Source organism: Pleurodeles waltl, chromosome 7, assembly GCF_031143425.1.
Source record: "Pleurodeles waltl isolate 20211129_DDA chromosome 7, aPleWal1.hap1.20221129, whole genome shotgun sequence".
In the NCBI taxonomy this organism is placed as follows: domain Eukaryota; kingdom Metazoa; phylum Chordata; class Amphibia; order Caudata; family Salamandridae; genus Pleurodeles; species Pleurodeles waltl.
In genome coordinates this window covers 21,953,216-21,975,548 of record NC_090446.1, presented here as the reverse complement: position 1 = coordinate 21,975,548, position 22,333 = coordinate 21,953,216, and the positions used below count along the sequence as shown (strand labels likewise).

The following is a 22,333-nucleotide window of genomic DNA, read 5'->3' as shown; positions in this document are numbered from 1 at the left end:
GCATAACCTGTAGGGACTAATGTTTCTTTGCATAGATTGTTTCCCAATTCCCATGGATATTGGGTCAGCCCATAACATATTATACCTTTCTTTAGAGCATCATACAAAAGTACTTTGAGAGGTCACACTTCACTTCTGATAACCTCTTTACATTCCACATCTTCTGCCTGTGAGAGCTGAAACTTTTCATATAAATTATTTAGAATATTTCAGATTTGGTGCTGGACCACAGGCAATATACCTTGGAGGTGTAGCATGAGACACATAGAGGCTGAAGTCAAAACATTTAACAAGTTTCAATATCTCAATTACATTTCATTGAGAGTCAATGATGAGAGCTTGAATGAAGGTTAAGAATTTTTATTTTCAGTTTCTTAGTTTCTCCTCTTTAGTGACAAAATCAAGAATCACATATCAAAGATTTATAGATCAAATATAAACCGAACAATGCATGAAGCACATGCCATACAATTTAATTTGATACATCAAAGATGTGAAAGCATTTAGAAACTCAATAGAGTTCTATGGGAAGTACATTTTAGGTAAATGTCTCAGATTTGAATCTGTGTCAAAAATAAAGCAGCTGAAAGTGAATCTGAGTAGTATCTCAGAGAGTGCCTGTGAGAAACCACAGAGTATCAGAATAGATACTAAATGAGCCAAAGCCTTTAAAGCTTCCTCAAAGTCTTTCCCTTAAAGCTTCTCACACTAGTCTAGGAACACACATTTTATAATCAAACAATATTGAAACTTGTATTTATTTTCTTTATCTCCACCACTCGATCAGCTAATCAAATTCAACGTCTACATTAGAACAGGCCATCTTTCATCTACTAATGTCTTTAACAAAGCAGATAAGAAACCATTTTATTTTGTTCTAACATACCTAGTAAACTTTGTATTGGGTGCCAGCTCTCACCGGTCTGAGAGACAAAGAGAAAAGGTTCATGGTTAAAGTAATGCATATTTAAAAAGTTACATTTCCATTGCCATATGCTCGTTTTCATCCAATCTATTTGTAAATAAGCAGATTTTATGATATTACTAACGTATTTATTAGATGACCAATGAACGTGTGAAGGTTAAAGAAATTATATATGTCATAGCAAGGTTCATTGTTAGATGTGCAAACATTTTTTAACAGTTATTCATAATACAGTTTTAACATAGGGCACTAATGACAAAACAAGTCAAATATGTGCTTGTTGCATTTTACTTTGCATGCTGCTAAGATAGCAGAGAAAGAAAAATAAATGTTATTTCATTCTCGCTTTCAGGCCTATTTGTTTATTTCTACACCTTTAATTTTGCACATCATGTTTTGTTCATTATAAAACGCTCTTCCGTGCCCTTTCAGGGTTGGTCTCAAACAGCGGGATCCTGATTTACTACACTCCAGAGCTCAGGGAACATGACGCAGGCATCATTCAGTATGGCGTCTTTACATTTCCAATCCACTTTATTCCACCTGGAGCTGAGGCGTATAAAACCTATGGATTATGTCACACCGACGCATTTCATGAGGTATGACGCAGTCCATGATCTTGAAGCAATGTGTGTATTTATCGTCATTTGTTCCTCATGCTGCGCCCAGGAAAAAAAGCTTAACACCAGAGAGCTAAAGAAAAATGAGAAAAATGCAGGAGAAGACAAGGATGTATCAAATCAGGAGGACAGAAAGCAGGGCCAAGGAATGTAGAGTTTTATTAAAAAATAATAAAACCACAGGAAAGAAGGAATGGTGACTGGAAAGCTAGATTCAACATCAGCTAATGCATGACTCTTCGGCTACCTGTGCAACTGCAAACTGAGACTAACCATATACAAATTGGTCTTGGCCTGGACACAAATGTGACACTCCAGCCCGAAGTTCTGGGCGGCTTCTCCTTTGTATAGCAACACTAACAAGCATTGGTCTTTTTAAGATTGAGTCTCATGTGACAGTGAAAGTCAGGACTCATGTCGTACAAAAAAACAAAAACAACTGCTTGATGGGCGCCTGGGATTATTCACATCTAGTTATACTCATTCTTACTGTCATTATCCCCTTATGGAACAATTGTCTCCTCATAGTGTCCTCCTCGTCACAGTCCTAAACAAATGAGGCATCTTGCCCCTCTGTCAGTTTATCCACTTGCTGAGTATTTTTTTTAAAACAGCTAATAATTAGTGTACATCTGTTTTCTATGTCTATCAGCCAAACCCAATATCTGATCCCTGCCTCCACTTCCCCTCCATTTGTCTTTGCTGACTCACTGGCAGTTTACTTCAGATAAGCAAATGCTTCATTTTCAAGTTAACACATGGTAAGCTTTATTGTTTGATTATTAGTGTGGAATTCCTCTCATTTACTCACCAATTTTCTGAGTAGATGGCACTGTGGTCTGTTCCGTCTATTTGTGTTCTCCCCACCCATATGTTCAGTCATGACCTGGTGAGAATGGTGGTTCACCTTTAGTTCTCCCCAAGGGGCACAAAGCCATTCGTCTTCTCGGGTTGCAAGCCAACACTGCATCTGGCCTGAATAGAGGGAATCAAGTGTGAGGCACCTGGGAGTGAGCTGCCTTAAATTGGAATGGAGTTTACGAGCAACAAGTGCAGTTCAGACCGCTTCCTTCCAGTGCGGGAGCAAGCATGTGCCCATCATCCAGCAGAGCCAGATCCTTGCAGAGACTGCGGTGCAGCTTGGAAAGTGCTTCAGGTGCCCTTCTGCAGCATTACAGTCTGGAGAGCTACAATGCTGCAGTTTTCCCACAGAAGTACTCATGCCACAGAACCCGCTTCTGGCACCTGAAGGCTGGATTGCCCAGCTGCAGCAATTTTAGTAAAAGCCTCTTTCAGGGATCCTGGGCCCATGGTGATGACCTGGGAAAGCAGCAGGATTCCTCTGAAGACCGCTGGTGCCAGAGAGGTATAGGACTTGAGCACCTGCTAAGTCCAGAGATACAGGGACCTGTGAGCCCCACCTATCTACCTGTCACAAGTTTCCTCCCCCAATGCCAGCAAAGCCAGTGACCCATCTGCGACGGCGTCCTCCTTGCCGTTAGAGCAGAGGTGAGTCTTTCCATTGGTTCCCGAGCCCAGTCACAAGGGGTGTGCTGACCACTCTTGTGGATATTTACTCTGCCAATCCAGCGAGGGGCTGCACCAGAACTGTGTGAGGGCATCATTACCATGACCTCCCTGTGCTAACCTCTCCTTTGAGAAACAGGGCTCCCTAACACATTTGTGGTGACTCCCCAACACCCTGGCACCCCTCCCGCTGAGCTTTCTACAGTGATCCCTACAAGGATCTGACAAAGCAGGGACATTTTTCAAAGCAGGACAACATTCTTTGTGGTTCATGATGCCTTGTGCCATTACTATACCCTCCTGTTTGTGGGACCAAGAACTGTCCTGGTGCCACTTCTCCAGCAAAGAGTGCATTGCCCACTGTTCTATTTCATATGGTATTGATGAACTGTTTCCCTCTGGCTCCCCATACTTACTAAGCCATTCAATGCCAAAACCCAAGCACACTCACCAACTCTCATTCCCTGAAGCCCCGGCAAAAAGCACACCAGCAAAAGAAGTAACCCCTGAAGTACCTCAAATCCCTGATATTCTGGACATGGCCCTCATGATGCTCATGGAAGAACTGGCAGACATTAAAAGATTCATTGCTCTTCTAGTAAAGGGTATGATTGTACCCGTTCTGCACATGCAAAGAAATACTGGATATTACTACATTTTGTTTCTGGTGCAAAAAACAGATGGGCGATATCATCATATCCTGCATCACAAGGAGGTGAAGAAATTTGTGATTTTGGAACTTTTCAGGATGAGTAATCTATAATTCATAATTTCTTTGCTCACGTAAAGTAATTACCTCCTGATGTTGGATCTTGTAGGATGCCTATGTAAATGTCCCAATACAGACGGACACTCAACCCTTCCTACAATTTGCACTAGAAGACCAATATGTCCAGTTCTATACACTTCTATTCGGTCTAGCAACCTCCCCATGGATGTTTACCAAGGTATTAGCTCCCTCTGTGGCATCCTTGCAAATAAAATATATTTCTATATCTTCATACTTGAAAGCTCCTTGTCTTTTAAGAGACAAAATTTGCTGTGATAACCACAGTGCTACATAATCTGGGATTACTGTTAAATCATTAGAAAGTCACAAATGAATTTGACAATATTTTGACCTACTTTTCAACCCATCTCCATTGCAGTTTTCACAACTGCTGGTCTCTCACTACCAGTGTCTTCATCTGATTGCTTGACTATTGAGAGGTTTGGGCTGGGGGGTTAGGGTTTCTCTAAACAGGTAGATTTGTAGAACCAATGTTCAAGAAATAACTCTTCCCTAACTTCATATAAAAAACATTAGTCATTTTTATTCTTCTGGTGTATGGAAAAATCAGAATATGCCACGTCTATTGATCTGTTTCAGATTTTTCTACAAGGTGGCTTTCCTTAAAGGTTTGGCTCCATCTATGTTGAATTCTCAGTGGGATCAATTGAAATCTTTCAACAACTCTCAGGTGACCTCTCAAGAGTGTCACCTATGTTCACAAGAATTATGAAGAGTTTTGAACTAAAAAAACACAGCTCTTAATCCCTTACCATCCTGGGATCTGTTGACAGTATTTAAGGGTTTCCAAAATCCACCACTAAAACCTACAGGAGAGGCAAACTTTACTTGGTTGTCAGCAAAAACACTATTTCTGATTGTAGTAACCTTAGTCCACAGGTTGGGTGAGTTACAAGCCATAACAATTTCTCAACCATATCTTAAGGTTTTCACTGATTTAGTTGTTTTGCAGTAAGATCCTAAGTTTATCCCGAAGATTGGCTCTTCTTTTCATTTGGTACAAGTGGTGTTTTACCTGTTTTACAGGATGACACTGCCGTATATATTCCTTCCTCTTTCGGTGTTAAAAGGGCTTTGCATATTTATATGGACCATACAGAGCCTTTTAGGAACACAAATTCTCTTTTCTTTTTTCAAGGTTCAGGGGCAAAAGGTAGAAACATTTCTAAAGCTACTTTAGGCATATGGGTTTGCCTAGTGATTTCACAGGCCTACACTACTGAAGGTGAACTGCTTCTGAGAGTGCGCAGAGACACTCAGCGAGGCTCTCTTTACCTCCTAAGCATAGGTGGAAGGAGCTCCTATATTGTAAATTTGTAGAGCTGCCACATGACCATCACATCACATTTCTAACAAACATTATGGCCTTAATGTTTCTATTTCAAAACATCAACAGTTCAAGTTTAGTGTTCTCTCCTCAGCAACGAAAAAATTGTTGTAATGGAATAAAGTTATTCTGTCTCAGGTTTGGTTGGTGCTATTTTTTCGCACTTGGGAAATCCTCATTTGTTGAGGACTGGGAAAAGGAGGACTCCATGAAGGGGTAGTGAACTAGTTAATTATCTGCAGGCTTCTTTACCCAGATTAAGAGCCCTCCTCATCCCAGTTCACTTTGCTTCCCCACCTCGCTCCTGTATTACACATCCATATGTTGTGACTTTTGGATACATAGAGGGGGTGGGATCAGTTATAGGGATTGGCATATAGACATAGAAAACACAAGTATGCTATTTTTTGTCTGTTTCAACAAAAAAAAATGTGAACTCAAATAGTGTGTAGTTGAGTTCTCAGGCAAATGAGCAGAGGTAATGTTGCAAGACACCTCATTTGTTTGGGGCTGCGACAAAGATGACTCCTAATTGGGGTAACAAAGATTACTGGTAAGTAAATAGTTAAATCAAGTCCTTTGTATAAGGTCTCAAATACGGACATGTTTCAGGCTGCTGGGACCCATCAGTGAGGTGCATAATGATGTCTGTGGTATAGCTAACTGCGACAATCAAGTTTGAGGAGATGTACGCCACCTACAAGTATTTACAGAGGGGAAAAATATAGAGAGTGTAATAATTGACACTGGTGCCACTGGTGATGACACTGTGCATTCAGAATATTGCTCAATTAATTTTTATGTAATGTTGATGTATCCAAATACAGATTATATCCAATCAATTTGCTTAAGTTAACTGAATTGATGTTCTGATAAAGAATAACATTTGTTTGCTGGCAGCATATATTTGATTTTGTTTTTACCATAACATACAAATAAGAGATTGAGGAAATGGAACCTTGGAGAACACTAAAGGTTGGTTGAGAAATTCTGGCACACATTATGTCTGTAGTTACAAGCCAAATGTTCTTTACTGTTTTATTGCTAAGTGTGTCTCCTAATGTTGAATCAAATGAGATTCCCCTTTCCCTAAACCTAATAGAATGTTATTTTCAAAACAGAAGCATTTTTGGTGCCATCATCACCTCTGCCTGTAACTGTTATTTTAGTGGTCAGTTCTTTGACTCACAGTGAACCAGACTACTTAAGCGGTGGCTACTTGCCAGAACTGTAATTTCTTAATGTGTAAAGGTTTTTGCTGTACTGGTAGGAAACATGTGCTTGTGCTCACTCCCCAAAAATCCTGTAAAATTGGCTTGCACCTGATTATCATATTCGCATACTAGCATAAAGCATAATTATGCAAAGTGGCAAAATGGCGTAATTTGGGGTATTTCACGTAATAAGTGTGTTAAACCTGTCAGCCTTAGGTCGGTCTTCCTTATATTTTTTGCCTTATTCTTCCTGTTATTACAGAATTTGTTTTGGCCTCAGAACTCTGCCCACTTTACCACCGCTAACCAGTGTTTGTGTTCCCTCCTTAAACATGCTAATATTGGCTTACACCCGATATGCACATTTAATTTAACTTTAATTCCCTAGTAACATGGTATTATGGTCCCAAGAGCATGTATATTAAAAGTTAATAGTGGACCTGCAGCACTTATTTGGCGACCCACTTAAATAGCCTCTTTAAACATGTTTTAGGTCTGCCATTGCAGCCTGTGTGTACAGTTTTAAAACTGCCATTTCGACCTGGCAAAATTTATATTTTTGTAGGCCTGACACTTTCTAATTGATAACTACATGTCAATCATAGTGTAGCCGCTAAACAGTCCATAGGGCAGTGTGCAGTATATTTAAAAAGAGGCACATGTATGTTTAACTTTGACATGTCCTGGCCGTAAAAAACTCTCATAGGATAATATTGGGTTATTTTTTTGCATTTAATAAGTGATAACTTACATTTGAAAGTAGGTAGGAATATTGAGTTTGGTCTCTACAGAATTGTAATTTAAAACTCTCTTTAGAGGTAAAGTTGGATTTTTAGTCACACACCTGAAAATGCCACCTTTAGAAAGTTGGTATTTTCTTTTTTCAACCCTTTGTTGTTTGTAGCTTACATCATGGGACATGTGACTAGGTGTAAGTGGCAGTTTGTCTTTGTGTTTTGCTCCCAGACAGTGAGACAAAGGGGGAATAGGTGTTGGCCGGATGGACTATATCTGACATGATAGGGGGGCAGAGCTGTCATATGCTGCACTTGCACATCACAAAGAAATTGTCTCATCACACTCACAAATGGGTTCTCACTACTCTTTTGTGCCACAGACAAGCTGGGGCCAAGACAGGGAGGCAGTAAGCTATAAATAGTGTATATAGAGCACCAGGTATAAATAGTGGACCCTCACACCCAACTCATCAGTACAACTATGGACTGGTAGAAGACTTAGAGGGATTGCTCTGCTCCTCTGCTGCAAGAAGACTTATACTTTGCTACCATGCTTCTGTGCTGCCGTGATGCCTAAGTAAGAGAATCTGGACCTGCATTTTGAACACTTTGAATCCTGCACCACGACCCTAACTGCTGTGAGACTGACCTGTCCCCCAAATAGAGTCACCCCAGTCCTGGACTCTTGGAAGTGGACCTGAAGGTGCTCCGTGAGTCTAGCTGTGGTCATTTGGACAGAACCGATGCAGTATAACGCATTTCCTTTCAGCTCTGCACTGGAACTGCCACTGTGCAATGCATCACTGATGCAGGACCCTGCAACTCTTTGGAACACCTGCTCCTCTATACCTCCCTGATGAAGCACTTAACATCACAGCCTGAATCTCATAAGAACCACCGCTGCATGATGCATCCTCAATCTAGGATCTCACAATGCTCTACAACCAGGATTTATTGTGTTTGAACTTATGACTTAATCCCTGTCTGGCGTAACCAGGTAACCACAACTGGCGCTTTGTGCTTTTAAGCTTTATTTCCACTGAACTGTTTAAAATTGCATACATTCACTGGATTTATGTTTTTTTGTGTCAAATAATTTATTAAATACTACTCAAGTTTTCTAAATAGGTGTGGGGTTTTTCTTGTATTGTGTTGTTGCTTTAGCACTGTTTGAAATGCTTCATAATTACTTTACACGTTGCCTCTAAGTTAAGCCTGTCAGTTTTTTTGCCAAGTTAACAGAGAGTTATGCACAAGTTAATTTGGGGTTTGCCTGCATTTCGCCCTGACAACAATTATGGTTTCTGCTTGAGTAGGTTTCCACCCCTTCAGCCGAAACCCAATTTCTAACAAAGTGCACCCTAAAAATTTCCAAAGTTACATAAATTACACCAGTGTAATTTAAGTTTCACCCAGGCCTAGATAACATGTTAGTGAAGTAAGGAATGGTAGGGAGAACAAGATGATGAGGCAATAGAAAACAACTGGGAAAGTGCTGACCATTTGAAGGGTAGACTGTAAATCCTGAGTAAATTAAGTACTGGAACGGGGAAAGAAGAATCAGAGTAATGAAGATTTATGTTACTTAGGGGGTCATTCCGACCCCGGCGGTCCTTGGGTCGGCGGGAGCACCGCCAACAGGCTGGCGGTGCCCCGCAGGGCATTCTGACCGCGGCGGTTTGGCCGCGGTCAGAACAGGAAAACCGGCGGTCTCCCGCCGGTTTTCCGCTGCCCTCAGGAATCCTCCATGGCGGCGCAGCTTGCTGCGCCGCCATGGGGATTCCAACACCCCATACCGCCATCCTGTTCCTGGCGGTTCGCCCGCCAGGAACAGGATGGCGGTATGGGGTGTCGTGGGGCCCCTGGGGGCCCCACAAAGAATTTCAGTGTCTGCTTAGCAGACACTGAAATTCGCGACGGGTGCAACTGCACCCGTCGCACCTTCCCACTCCGCCGGCTCCATTCGGAGCCGGCTTCCTCGTGGGAAGGGGGTTTCCCGCTGGGCTGGCGGGCGGCCTTCTGGCGGTCGCCCGCCAGCCCAGCGGGAAAGCCAAAATGGCCTCTGCGGTCTTTCGACGGTGGTTCAGAATGAGGCCCTTAATCTAGACATTCCATCTCATTCTTGTACTGCACCCTCTAAACAAACCATGGGCCTAATCATGTGTTTTGTGTTTTGTGGTCTCACTCCCACTCTGATGCGGCAGTGGTCCCAAGTACTTTGTGGCATCAGCAATCATTCATCCCCCATATTTAGTTGTCACTGCTAGCCCAGCAGCAGTTTTGTGACTTGGGGGGGCAGAGGCAACATGCGGTCAGAAATTCAAGATATATTTTTCATATGTGTTTTGACTAAATAAGTGTACAATGTACACATATGCATCACATATGTAAAAAAAAGACCTTGTATGTGTACATTTCCATGGCTGGAGTCTGGCCATATATGCCCAGTACAGTCAATGGGATAAACGTGTGGAGCATACTTATCTGGATTTTCAGCCACAATGTTGTTTTTTTTCTTTGCGTTAAGTTGCTGCTGTGAAGGAGGGCCCTGGACGTAGGGCTCCACGTCAGAGACTGAAGGGAGAAGATGGAAATGGGTGAGTTTGCACCCCATTTCCTTCGATTCCACCATATTAAAGCAGGCGGTCTCCATGCCTCAGTCAGCTCAACGGACAGCGGGAATCTTGTTTGTACCACCCTCTGATAATTGCTTTTCCCCATGCCACCATTGAGGTAGTCGGCAAATGGCTGGTGGAGTTGGCAGGATTCCGGCGGTCTCTCATTCAGCAACCTGCCAACATCGTAATACAAGTTGGAGGTCGGGCAATCTAACGCTGTTTCAAAAGTGGGACCCTTTCTGCCAAACTCGTAATGAGGTCCTAAATCACAGGAAAGAAAAACACCTATTTTCGCTGCAGTACAGAACAGTCTTGATGTATAGAATGGCATGTTCTTCTCTACTGGCAAATGGAAAAGGAAGAAGTAGCAGTGCTCTGATGTGATAGTTCAGTGCAGTCTCCTGGGATTCGACGCCGGTTGCTTGTAAAACATTTTAGCCATTTCTTTTTGAGATATAATCATAATAAAAGTGTGTTTTTGAAATAAATGAATCTCAGCAAATGTAGGGATGACACATACTTTCATGCATACATGCACATACTCATAAACACACAAAAAAAGATGGTTGCTTAATATAAATGCACCTATGTAGCAAACAACACACATAAATAGGTTTATGCAAATAAATCTCTCTGGATTTATAATTTTACCTAATCAATATGATAACATATTTCATTTGGGTTCACATGATTAGAAGAAGCAATTTAGAGACCACAAACACCTTCATCATTTCACCACTGACCAGTTTTTTCACTTTCTCCACATATCTCTGTTTTTCTAGGTAAATGGCAACCATGTTGAAGACATGCATATCATTTCTTATTTAAACCATGGACACTTAACTGTGAGAGGAATCAGAGTACTGCATTATAGGTGAGTAAAGCTGAGTAACTTAGTTACTGTATTCTTTCCTCCATTATTGGAAAGGCTCAGGTGTGGTACATAAACACTTACGGCCACATTCTAAATTGGTTAGTGATGCTCTGTTTCTGTGCCTAGAACTGCAAATATTGCAGGCATGGTAAGACGTGGGCTGAGTAAACACCTTCATATTTAGAATTGTCCCCTGAAAGTTCTCTTGGAAATGACAAACAAATCTTCATCATTAAACAATGACGTAATTGCTTCATTCTGTAATGGGGGACCATTGTAGATTGTCATCCTTCATAATTTTGAAGATTACATTTTGAAGATACATTTTCCTATGAATCACCAAGATTAGATTGTCATCTCCTAATCGAAGCAAATCTATACATGAATATGGTTGGACTTTGCAATTGAGGACAGTAATTGAAAATGCAAGCACCTCTGTACCATAAAACCATAAAGTGAAGATATGAAAAAAAGAGAAATGTAAAATTACAGCTGGAATCTGAGTTCCATAGCCAATTATGGCAGTAATTCTTTGTTCCAACTCTTGAAAATGCAACATCATCTAGTGAAATGTCCAAGTGCAAAAAAGCAGGCAAGAAATATTGCAGTATACAGCTTTTACTAGCTGACTTGTGAATATCCCTAAACATTGTTTGTTGGTCATTTGGAGTAGCTGGCTGGGCTGCTCGGAACATCACATGGTTGTTGTGCCATGAAGTACCCTTCTTCTGCTGATCCAGGGAATAATTTTACACAGTATTGACACCAATATTACTCCATAAGCTTGCCAGAAAACAACCCTAAGTGTAACACTTTAAACCCAAGGAAAGGATTCAGACAACAAGGCACCATGGCTTTGTTTTAGCTAATCGACAAACCAACTGATCATCATTCAGATGTTCATTTTAACCCATGGCCACTAGTGGGTAAATATAATTATACTTACATAGCTGTGGTATCCCTTGATGAGCCGTTGCAGATATTTTTGGTGGCCAAAGGTGGATTAGTGGTGGATTAGTAGAGGGAAATAGACATTGTTATTGGGAACAGTGGAAGTGGTAGATATGTGAGTCTGTTACTTGGATGCATAGGTTAAAGGATGGGTTGAGGAGCAAAGATTTTAAATAGGATTATTTGGGGGTTCATAGTAGTAAAAGAGGTTTGGGGTGAGTTCAAGAGCCTGTTACTTGGATGGGTAGGATAAAGGATGGAATGAGGAGGGAGGAGTTGGAAAGGAGTTATTTGTGAATTCATAGTAGTAAAAGAGATTTCGGATGAATCAGAGAGTGGTGGTAGGGGATATTACAGAAGAGAAATAGGATGAGTCATAGAGTGGTGATCTGATGAGGTTTGGGGAGATTAGTTAAAAAAAATTCTCTGCAGTGAGAGTAAAATATATAAATATACATAACACTACAGGAGAGGTATACTTACATAGAAATTTTAACATGATACATATATGAAAAATAATCAGGCGATATAAAAGAGTACTAGAAAACGTTCTATATGTACATATATGGATAAATATTTATTAACTCAGGCTATTTGTTTTTGCTGTAAGTTAAGTGTTTTTATTATTTCATTTGTTAACGTTGAATCATTTGACTTGCCCCCAGTGCTTTAATCGTAAAGTACTTATGGATACAATTGTTATAATCATATTTATACACTGTGAGATTTATGTGTTATTATGAGAAAACAAATTGATATGCATATGCTCATCTTATTTGGTATTGATGTACCAATCTCCTTATATAGGGATGTAATGATAAAGTTATGCATTTACATATGTATCTATAAAGCTTGTATTTATTTATGTTTTTCTAAAACATATTTATATATTTATTTTTTATTCTTGTAGTAAGTATAAAAATAGATATAGACAGATACACACCCATAGTAATCCATATTATTTGTGTTTGTTGTTTTCATTCATTAATTAGTAATATTTGTTTTCATTGCTTGATTATTAAGAATCTTGTATTAGTTATTTTTTAAAGTAATAAGTGTTTGAATGGTTAACACGTACACTTAGTTTCTGTATAATAATGCTTACAGGTTGTGATACGAGCAATCATAATAAAAAAAGATCCATAGGCATGTAGTCAATAAATATATGTTATTTATGTAATGACCTATATAGATGCTAAGCATAAATATAAGCAATGTATACATTTTAACTATAAGTAATATATGCTTTGTACATTTGTTAATAATAAATATAAGAAAGTAATAAGTAATATGCACATTTGTACAAGGAGATATCAAAATCCATACATAGAATCAAAGTATATATATTTACAAATAAATTTATGTGCACCATTGGTTTCTTGTCCATACTATTTCTGTACATTTTAATTTTGAATATTGTTGTCATGTAAGGAAGAGTATGCTCTTGAGCAATCTTCTGAAGATTTTATGGTTATCTGTGGATCTAATGTTTGGGGGTAATGAATTCCATAGTTTGGCTGCTTGAACAGAGAAAGATGTTCCACCCATGTTTTTTTTCTTGTATACTGGGATTTTGAGGGCGGGCACCAATCTGGAGCTGGCATTTCTTTGTTGTATGCATTTTGTAATTTTCTTTATAATAAAAAGTGGTCCTGTTCTGTGTATTGGTTTGTGGGTCATACAAAGCAGCTTGAAAGTCGAGATTCTGGCATCTGGGAACCAAAGTGGGGATCTTAATGCAGGGGAGATATTGGCATGTGCTTTTTTTATGTAGGAGAACTCTGTCATTAGAGTTTAGAATTCATTGTAGTCTTTTCATACTTAACAGAGTACAATGGAGGTAGTAGCTTGGACCTTGTGTGGTCCTGGGTGGGGGAATAAGTGTTGCAGAGTTTTCTTAGTGATAAATCTTGATCTTGCTCACTCATCAACTTAAGCATTCTTTGATATTTTAGAGTCCATGAGATTTCTTACTTCCTTGGATACTTTAGGAGCTAGCCCCAGATTGTCACGTCAAGTGGAGATTGGGTCAACATTTTTTCCATTCACCACAGGTGTGTATTTCAGTTTTGTACACATTCAGTTTGAGATGTGTGAGTGAACACGGCTGATTGCAGAGGCCCCCTAACTATTTGCCCCCATTCTCCACTTTTTGATGGTGTTTTCCTGACTCTGATGGTGCCCTGGGTACTGCTAACCAGTCCCAGGGCCTGTGCTCTGTATAAACTCAGTATGCAAATTAGGCTAATTATAATTGGCTAAGTCATCCTACGTATAAGTCCTTAGTATATGGTAGGGCATGTAGGTTTAGGTACCCCAGCATAGGTAGTGCACCCATAGGTGCACTGATGAGGTGCCCAGTGTAAATTTAAATGCAGGCCTGCCTTGCTGGCTGCTTTTAAATTAAAGTTACATGCAAATTCGACTTTGGAATTAAAAGTAGTTCCAAAGTCTTAAACTACCTTATTTTTACACATAAGTCACCCCTAAGTTGTGCCCTATGTGACCCTAGGGCTGGGTGCCATGTAACTATAAGCAGGGACCTTATAAAAATAGTTTTATAAGCCCTGGTCAGGTGAAACTGCAAAATTTGTGTTTCCCTCATTGTAGTAAATGGCCTCCATAGGCTAGAATGTGGAGACTTTATTTTAATTTTAAAAGTCCCCTTAAGTAACAGATACCAGAGGTTTGGTATCAAATTAATTGTTATAATAAATCCCACAACTTCCAGTGTGGGATTTAATATAACTTGTTCAGGTAAAGAGTTTTAAACTTTACCTGAAAAGTTGCCAACTTCAGCCCTGCAGTATTGTTGCTGCTGTGCCCTGATTGGCCAGCCTCTGGCAGCCTGGCCAGGCTGCCTTGATGAGGTGTGACGTGGCCTGGCTCCACACAAAGAGATGTGCCTGGGGGAGGAGATCTCCCCTCAGCAGATGGTGAAGCAGGAAGGGGAGTGGCTGCCAAACTGGTCTTCAAAGGCCGGGAAGGACATTTGGAGCAACCCAGCAACACCCTCACATCCTGCAAACCCAGACAATTAGGTGCCCCCTTTATTAGATTAGGAGAGGACAGGAGAGGGGTGGGCTCAGCCAGATGTAACCTCCAAAAATCACTTTCAGCCTTGATGGATTTCTGAGGAATGTTGCTCCCCAGGATTGATTTTTGCCACGCTTACCAGGAAGTGGTCATCACAAGGGGAAGGACCCTGCACCTGACTGGAGAACCAGGACCCCCTGTTTTTCACCCAGGAGCAAGGATAAAACTGGCAGACCTGCACCCACACCTCAGATCCCTATCAGATTCCAATAAGGAAGAACTACAGGAGAAGAAGGACTGCCCTGCTGGACCCCTGACCTGCACCTGGACACTGCACTCTGGAGGACTGCACCAGCTGCACACTTGGGCTTCACTACTAAAAGGACTTTACCTGTCTTCTACTGCTTCAAGAAGGGAATCCCTGTTTGCTACAGGTACAAAGGAGCTGCCCAGAGTCCACTGCATCAAGTCCTGCAAGCAGAGCCTAGCTGACCAGCGTCCAGTGGCCGTTTGAGGATTCCGACCAGGTACATTCTGGGAATTGTAGTCCCAACGAACGAGTTACTTACCTTCGGTAACGACTTTTCTGGTGGATACATTAGCTACCTGTGGATTCCTCACCTGATGAATACTCCCATGGTGCCAGCATTTGACGGAAATCTTCTTACTAGTCTCTGCACGTCGACGAGGACGTCACTCTAGCCCACGCGACGCCGTCTGACGTCATACAGGCAATAAGAAGTCCTCGCCGACGTGCCGATGACAGTACCAACATTTTTTACGTGCATGAGCATAATAATAATAACCCAATGCAATGAAAGAGCAAAGCAACATCTCTTAATATTGTAAATCACACAACATTGCAATAAAATAGCTGTAGATTTAATATAACCTTTTTTTTTTTTTTTTTTAAACAAATAAATATATTTATACATACGAATCATGTATATACCCAATATATATATAGATTTATATATAAATATACACATATATACAAATATCATACATGCAAAATGTATTGCAACTTTGAAGACCAAAAGGAGCACACTCAAGGATTGCTTGGAGAGACCAAAAAGGCAACGGGGAGGCGGGTGGGACCGTGAGGAATCCACAGGTAGCTAATGTATCCACCAGAAAAGTCGTTACCGAAGGTAAGTAACTCGTTCTTCTGATGGATACAACTACCTGTGGATTCCTCACCTGATGAATAGAGTCCCAAAGCAGTACCACGCCCGGCGGTGGGTGCCTAAATGGTCAAACCAAGAAATCCTGCAGCACTGACCGTGCAAAATGACCGTCCCTTCTGACCTCAGAGTCCAAACAGTAATGTTTCACAAAAGTGTGAAGGGACGACCAAGTTGCGGCCTTGCAGATGTCAACCACAGGAACACCCCTGGCCAATGCCGAAGAGGCCGACTTAGCTCTGGTGGAGTGAGCTCTAATGCCCTCAGGCGGATCCTTCTTTGCCAAAGAGTAACAGATTTTAATGCAAAGAACAACCCACCTGGAGAGTGTTCTCTTGTGGACTGCCTTTCCTCTCCTCTTGCCCACGTATCCGACAAACAGCTGATCCTCCAGCCTGATATCCTTCATTCTGTCGATATAGAAGCTCAACGCCCTTTTTGGGTCCAGGCGATGTAGTCTTTCTTCCTCCTTTGAAGGATGAGGCGGAGGATAAAACGTGGACAAAGTGATTGTCTGAGCCAAATGGAAGGGTGAAACAACCTTCGGAAGGAAAGCAGCCTTGGTCCTCAACACCACCTTATCCCCATAAAACGTTATATAAGGGGGTTTAACCGATAAGGCCTGCAACTCACTCACCCTCCTTGCAGATGTTATAGCTACCAGGAATACTGTTTTAATAACCAAATACCTTAAGGGGCAAGAATGCATAGGCTCAAAAGGGGACCCCATAAGGAAAGTCAGGACCAAGGACAAATCCCATTGAGGCATAACGAATGGTTTTGGAGGATATTGATTCAGAAGACCTTTCAAGAATCTGAGAACAATAGGGGATTTAAATAACGATGGTTGGTCTGGAAGACAAATGAAGGCTGACAAGGCCGACAAATAACCCTTAATGGTAGCTACTGCACAACCTTTCTGCGCTAGAGACAGTGCAAAAGACAAAACATGTGACAGATGAGCATGTAAGGGATCAATCTGTCTCTCTCCACACCACATAACAAATTTAGACCACCTATTAGCGTAGATAGATTTAGTGGAGTGTCGCCTGGCCGCTAAGATAACATCCACTACATCAGGCGGGAGAGAGAAGGAACTCAGGTTGCCCCGTTCAATCTCCAAGCATGTAGGTGCAGACTCTGGAGGTTGGGGTGTAAAACCTGCCCCTGCGACTGCGAGAGGAGGTCTGCCCTGAGAGGGAGACGGAGCGGAGGGCACAGTGAGAGTTGGAGAAGGTCGGAGTACCATACCCTCCTTGGCCAATCCGGAGCTATTAAGATGACTTGGGCCCGGTCTTGGCGAATTTTCCTCAACACTCCAGGAATCAAGGGTATGGGGGGAAACGCGTAAAGCAACTGGTCGCACCAGGTTATCTGAAACGCGTCCCCCAACGCTCCCTGCATCGGATACTGGAGGCTGCAGAATAACGGGCAATGCGCGTTCTCCCGAGTGGCAAACAGATCTATCCGAGGAAACCCCCACATCTGGAAGATTAAACAGACTTGATCTGGATGGAGACGCCACTCGTGGTCTGCCGAGAATTGGCGACTGAGACTGTCCGCACGTACATTCAAGACCCCGGCCAGATGATTTGCCACCAAGCAAATCTGATGGTCCTTTGCCCAGGACCATAGCCGAAGAGCTTCTCTGCAGAGAAGGTACGACCCTACTCCTCCCTGTTTGTTTATGTACCACATCGTGGTAGTATTGTCCGTCAGGACCTGTACCGACTGACCACGAAGGGATGGGAGGAAGGCCTTGAGAGCCAAACGTACAGCCCGTAACTCCAACAGATTGATATGAAACACCTGTTCCTCTGGAGACCAAAGCCCTTTGATCTCCAGATCCCCCAGATGAGCTCCCCATCCTAGGGTGGAGGCATCCGTTATTACCGTGGCCACTGGTGGCGACTGCGCGAACGGCTTCCCCTGTGAAAGATTGTTGCCCGCAATCCACCACTTCAATTCCACAGCAGCATCTCTGGAGATCTTGACAGTACCTTCTAAATCTCCCTTGTGTTGAGACCACTGCCTTCGGAGGCACCACTGAAGAGCCCTCATGTGCCAGCGAGCATGCGTGACCAACAGAATGCAGGAGGCGAACAGACCGAGCAGACGAAGGACCTTGAGGACTGGAACTACCGCTCCATTTCGAAACATTGGAACCAATTCCTGAATATCTTGAATCCGCTGAGGCGGAGGAAAGGCTCGACTCAATGTTGTATCCAGTACTGCCCCTATGAACAGGAGGCGCTGAGAGGGCTCCAGGTGAGATTTGGGCACGTTCACCGAAAAGCCCAGGTCGAACAACAACTGGGTTGTTGACTGCAGATGATGCGACACAAGCTCCGGGGACTTGGCTTTGATCAACCAGTCGTCCAAGTAAGGGAATACTGCTATCCCCTTCCTTCTGAGCTCCGCCGCAACCACTGACATCACCTTTGTGAAGACTCGAGGTGCTGAAGTAAGACCAAACGGGAGGACCGCAAACTGATAGTGCTGCGACCCTACCACAAACCGGAGATACTTCCTGTGCGACTTGAGTATCGGGATATGAAAGTAAGCATCCTGCAAGTCGACAGACACCATCCAATCTTCCTTGTTCAACGCCAAAAGCACCTGTGCTAGGGTCAGCATCTTGAACTTTTCCTGTTTGAGGAACCAATTCAAGATCCTCAGATCCAGGATTGGTCTCAACTGACCATCCTTTTTGGGAATCAGGAAGTATCTTGAGTAACAACCTCGACCCTTTTCCTGCTCTGGGACCAACTCTACCGCGCCCTTTGAAAGGAGGACTTGAACCTCCTGTTCTAGCAACAGGAGGTGTTCTTCTGAACAATAAGATGGGCGGGGCGGGATGAGGGGCGGGAACTCCCGAAAGGGAAGGGCGTAGCCTTTTCCCACAATGCCGAGAACCCAAGTGTCCGTTGTGATAGACTTCCACTTGTGGAGAAAACGCTGTAATCTTCCCCCTACAGGAGAGGAGTGAGTGGGAAACGGTGGAAGCCTAAGGCTGCTTCCCCTGCTGCACCCCTCCAGAGGACGAGGAAGAGGCAGAGTGCTGTTGAGAGGCTCCTCTGGTACGGACCCCACCCCTCCCCCTCCCTCTAAATGACCTATAGGGGAGGGAAGAGGCGGGTTGCTGGAACCTCCCCCGAAAGGAAGAGGAATAAGAGCCACGCCCAAATCCCCGAAACCTCCTGAAAATTCTAGAAGAGGCAGAGGAAGAAGGAGCTTGCAGTCCTAACGATTTGGCTGTGGCTCTGCTCTCCTTAAATCGTTCCAAGGCTGAATCTGCCTTGGCTCCAAACAGTCTGTCCCCATCAAACGGGAGGTCCAGCAGGGTCGACTGCACATCCGCAGAGAACCCTGAGTTTCGGAGCCAGGCCTGTCTTCTTGCCACCACAGCCGTGCCCATCGCCCTGGCCACCGAGTCGGTCGTGTCCAGCCCAGACTGGATAATCTGGGTCGCGGCAGCCTGGGCGTCCGAGACCACATCCAAAAGACCCTGGGGAAGCTCCGTGAATGAAGACGAAATATCATCCATCAGCGCATGGATGTACCTCCCCAGAATGCACGTGGCGTTGGTGGCCTTCAACGCCAAACTGCATGACGAAAATATTTTCTTGGACTGCGCATCCAGTTTCTTGGAGTCTCTGTCTCCAGGCACCGTCGGGAAGGAACCAGGCGCTGACTTTGAGGAACAGGAGGCTTGCACCACCAAGCTCTCCGGCGTAGGGTGTCTAGAGAGAAAGCCAGGGTCAGATGGTGCCGCTCGATACCTCCTGGCCACAGCCCTATGAACGGCCGAGGAAGACACCGGCTTCTTCCACACCTCCAACACCGGATCCAGCAAAGCCTCATTAAATGGCAAGAGAGGCTCAGCTGCAGCAGAGGCCGGATGCAATACCTCTGTCAGCAAATTCTGCTTTGCCTCTGCCACCGGCAAAGGCAGGTCCAAAAAGCTTGCTGCCTTCCTCACCACAGCATGAAAGGAAGCAGCCTCCTCCGTATATTCCCCTGGAGTTGAAAGGTCCCACTCAGGGGAAGTGTCCAGCCCACTGGCTGTATCCAGACCATGCAGTCCGTCTCCAGAGTCCTCAATCTCTCCCTCCTCTAGGACTCGCTGGTACTCTTGCTCTTCTAAAAGACGGAGAGCACGCCTCCTCGAATGAAGTCTCTCCTCGATACGCGGAGTCGACATGGCCTCCGCCGACGTCGAAGAACGGCGCCGATCTCCAGAAGCATCTGACGCCGCGTCCGGCGCCACAGGCAGCTTCGGCGCCGAGGCAGGAGCCGGAGGACGAGGTCTTGGAGCCGATGGACCAACCGGAGTCACAGGGCAAAATCCTGACTTCGACGGAGGGGCAACCTCCGGGGCCGAAACATCCGAAGCCACCGGAGCGGCCACCGACGCCGGCACCGGCGCCGAGCCCACATTCCCAAAAGGGAGAAAGGGCATAAAGGGTGCCGGCCGAAGAGGCGCAGGATCACCCAACGAAAAGGCCAAGGGCCCCGAAGGACCAGCCGGAGCAGCTCCTGGAGCCATCTGCTGAAAGATGGTATACATCGCATTAAGAAACGCGGTACTATCGGCTCCAGGAGTGGGAAAAGCCGGATACTGGGGTGCCTGGATCGAGGGCGACCCCGACGCCGGCCTCGACGTCTGCGACGCCGGAGAAAACACAAGAGGCTGCACCACCTCAATCACTGACGCCTGACCAGGTGAAGTCGGTGACGCCGGAGAGGGCAACGGCGTCGATGGATGCGGCGTGACCGTGGGGCTGACCTCCCAAGTCCTCCGACGCCGAGCCGAAGGTGACCTCGAACGAGACTCCTTGCTGGAGTGACGTCGTGAGTCTCTACGGCGCCGGGAGTCTCGATGACGCCGGTGAGACCTTGGCGAAGAAGACTTCTTATGATGTTTCTCCTTCTTCTTTGACTTTGCCATGAATAACTTGGCCTCGCGCTCTTTGAGGGCCTTCGGATTCATGTGTTGACATGAATCGCAAGTCGAGACGTCGTGGTCGGAGCTCAAACACCATAGACAGTCGGAGTGAGGATCTGTAACTGACATCTTGCCCCCACACTCTCGACAGGGCTTGAAACCTCCTCTGAGACATTGTTACCGCAGAGAAGACTACGCAGCAGACAATACACTGTAACCACGAAGGTAACAGTAACTCCCTCGAAGATAACCGTTTCGAATGCACGGAAAAAAGGGAACTGTCATCGGCACGTCGGCGAGGACTTCTTATTGCCTGTATGACGTCAGACGGCGTCGCGTGGGCTAGAGTGACGTCCTCGTCGACGTGCAGAGACTAGTAAGAAGATTTCCGTCAAATGCTGGCGCCATGGGAGTATTCATCAGGTGAGGAATCCACAGGTAGTTGTATCCATCAGAATCCCAAGGAGCAACTCAGAGCTTCTGGAACTTGGGATCAAGTAATGGACACTTCAAGGACACAAAAAGGACCTCTGGAAGAAGATCAAGATGTTTATAGACGTTTGGAGCAACTCAATTAGTTGAAGAGGTGCATTGCGGGAGTTGTAGTCCCAGACCCCAAGAGGCACACCAGAGCCTCTGAACATTTGGCTGGTGCTGTGGACCACTTTCCTGAATCAAACACTTCTGAAAGTAAGTGTGACAGTGTTACCTCGTGGGTGGCCTGAACTCTGGACTTTGTTCCTTTAACCCTTTGAGCGCTAGTTGCTTCTATGCGCTAGAAAGCATTCATTCTTTAAAAATTCATATCTCCGGTTCCCCTTATCCGATTTTATTTGTTTTGGTGTTATTTTAAAGATAAAAATATAATCTATTTATATAAATTGATTTTTAATTTTTAAACTGTTTCCTGTGTTTTATTTTATTACTGTTTTGTGATATTTGAATGCTTTACACTCTGTCTCCTAAGTTAAGCCTTGTCGCTCGTTGCCAAGCTACCAAGAGTTGAGCTGGGTTTAATTTACTGAGAGCTAACTTGACCTAAGCGGAGGTTAGTGGCCTATTGCTAAGTGTAGGTACTTACCTGCCCTTACCAATAACCCATTTTTGAGTTTCCAATGTCTTTGAGGCTTTCAAGTTTAGGAAATATTTGTGTGTAATCTGTATAGTTAGGGAAGGTGAGCTAAAATTCATTAATCTTTGCTGGTAATGACCTCATGTAGATGTTGAAAAGGTGATAGTGCCTTGAGCGATCCCTGCGTTTATAATCTAGGGTTTAAATGCGAAAAGAGGAGTACGGATGATGATTTTTCTCTTTTGAAAGTAGAATGTGATCCAGTCAGGAAGTGCTTCTTGCTGGATAGAATCCTGTTTGAAAGTCAGATGAAGTTATCTTCAATAAATTGAGAGACCTGGGTGAATGCTGCTCTTTCTAATAGACTGCCAAGGAAAGTTCCGTTTTCAATAGGTTCATAGTTGTTTGGGTCCTGAGGGTCCAGGTTTGTTTTCTTTAACAATGGGCCTATGTATGTCTTTTTTAAATCTTTGAGAAACCTCCTGTTGTCAAGTAAAGAGTAATTGTTTT

General features: G+C 43.8%; 1 protein-coding gene across 1 annotated transcript in view; it reads left to right on the top strand.

Annotated features, from left to right (window-relative positions):
* The window catches only part of LOC138246740 (DBH-like monooxygenase protein 2), a 77,998-nt gene that overhangs the window by 44,669 nt on the left and 10,996 nt on the right, over positions 1–22,333 (top strand). Inside the window, exons 7-8 of the mRNA XM_069201504.1 lie at positions 1,358–1,524; positions 10,541–10,632. Of these exons, the coding sequence (XP_069057605.1) occupies positions 1,358–1,524; positions 10,541–10,632 (259 nt within the window). The remainder of the gene's footprint in view (positions 1–1,357; positions 1,525–10,540; positions 10,633–22,333) is intronic.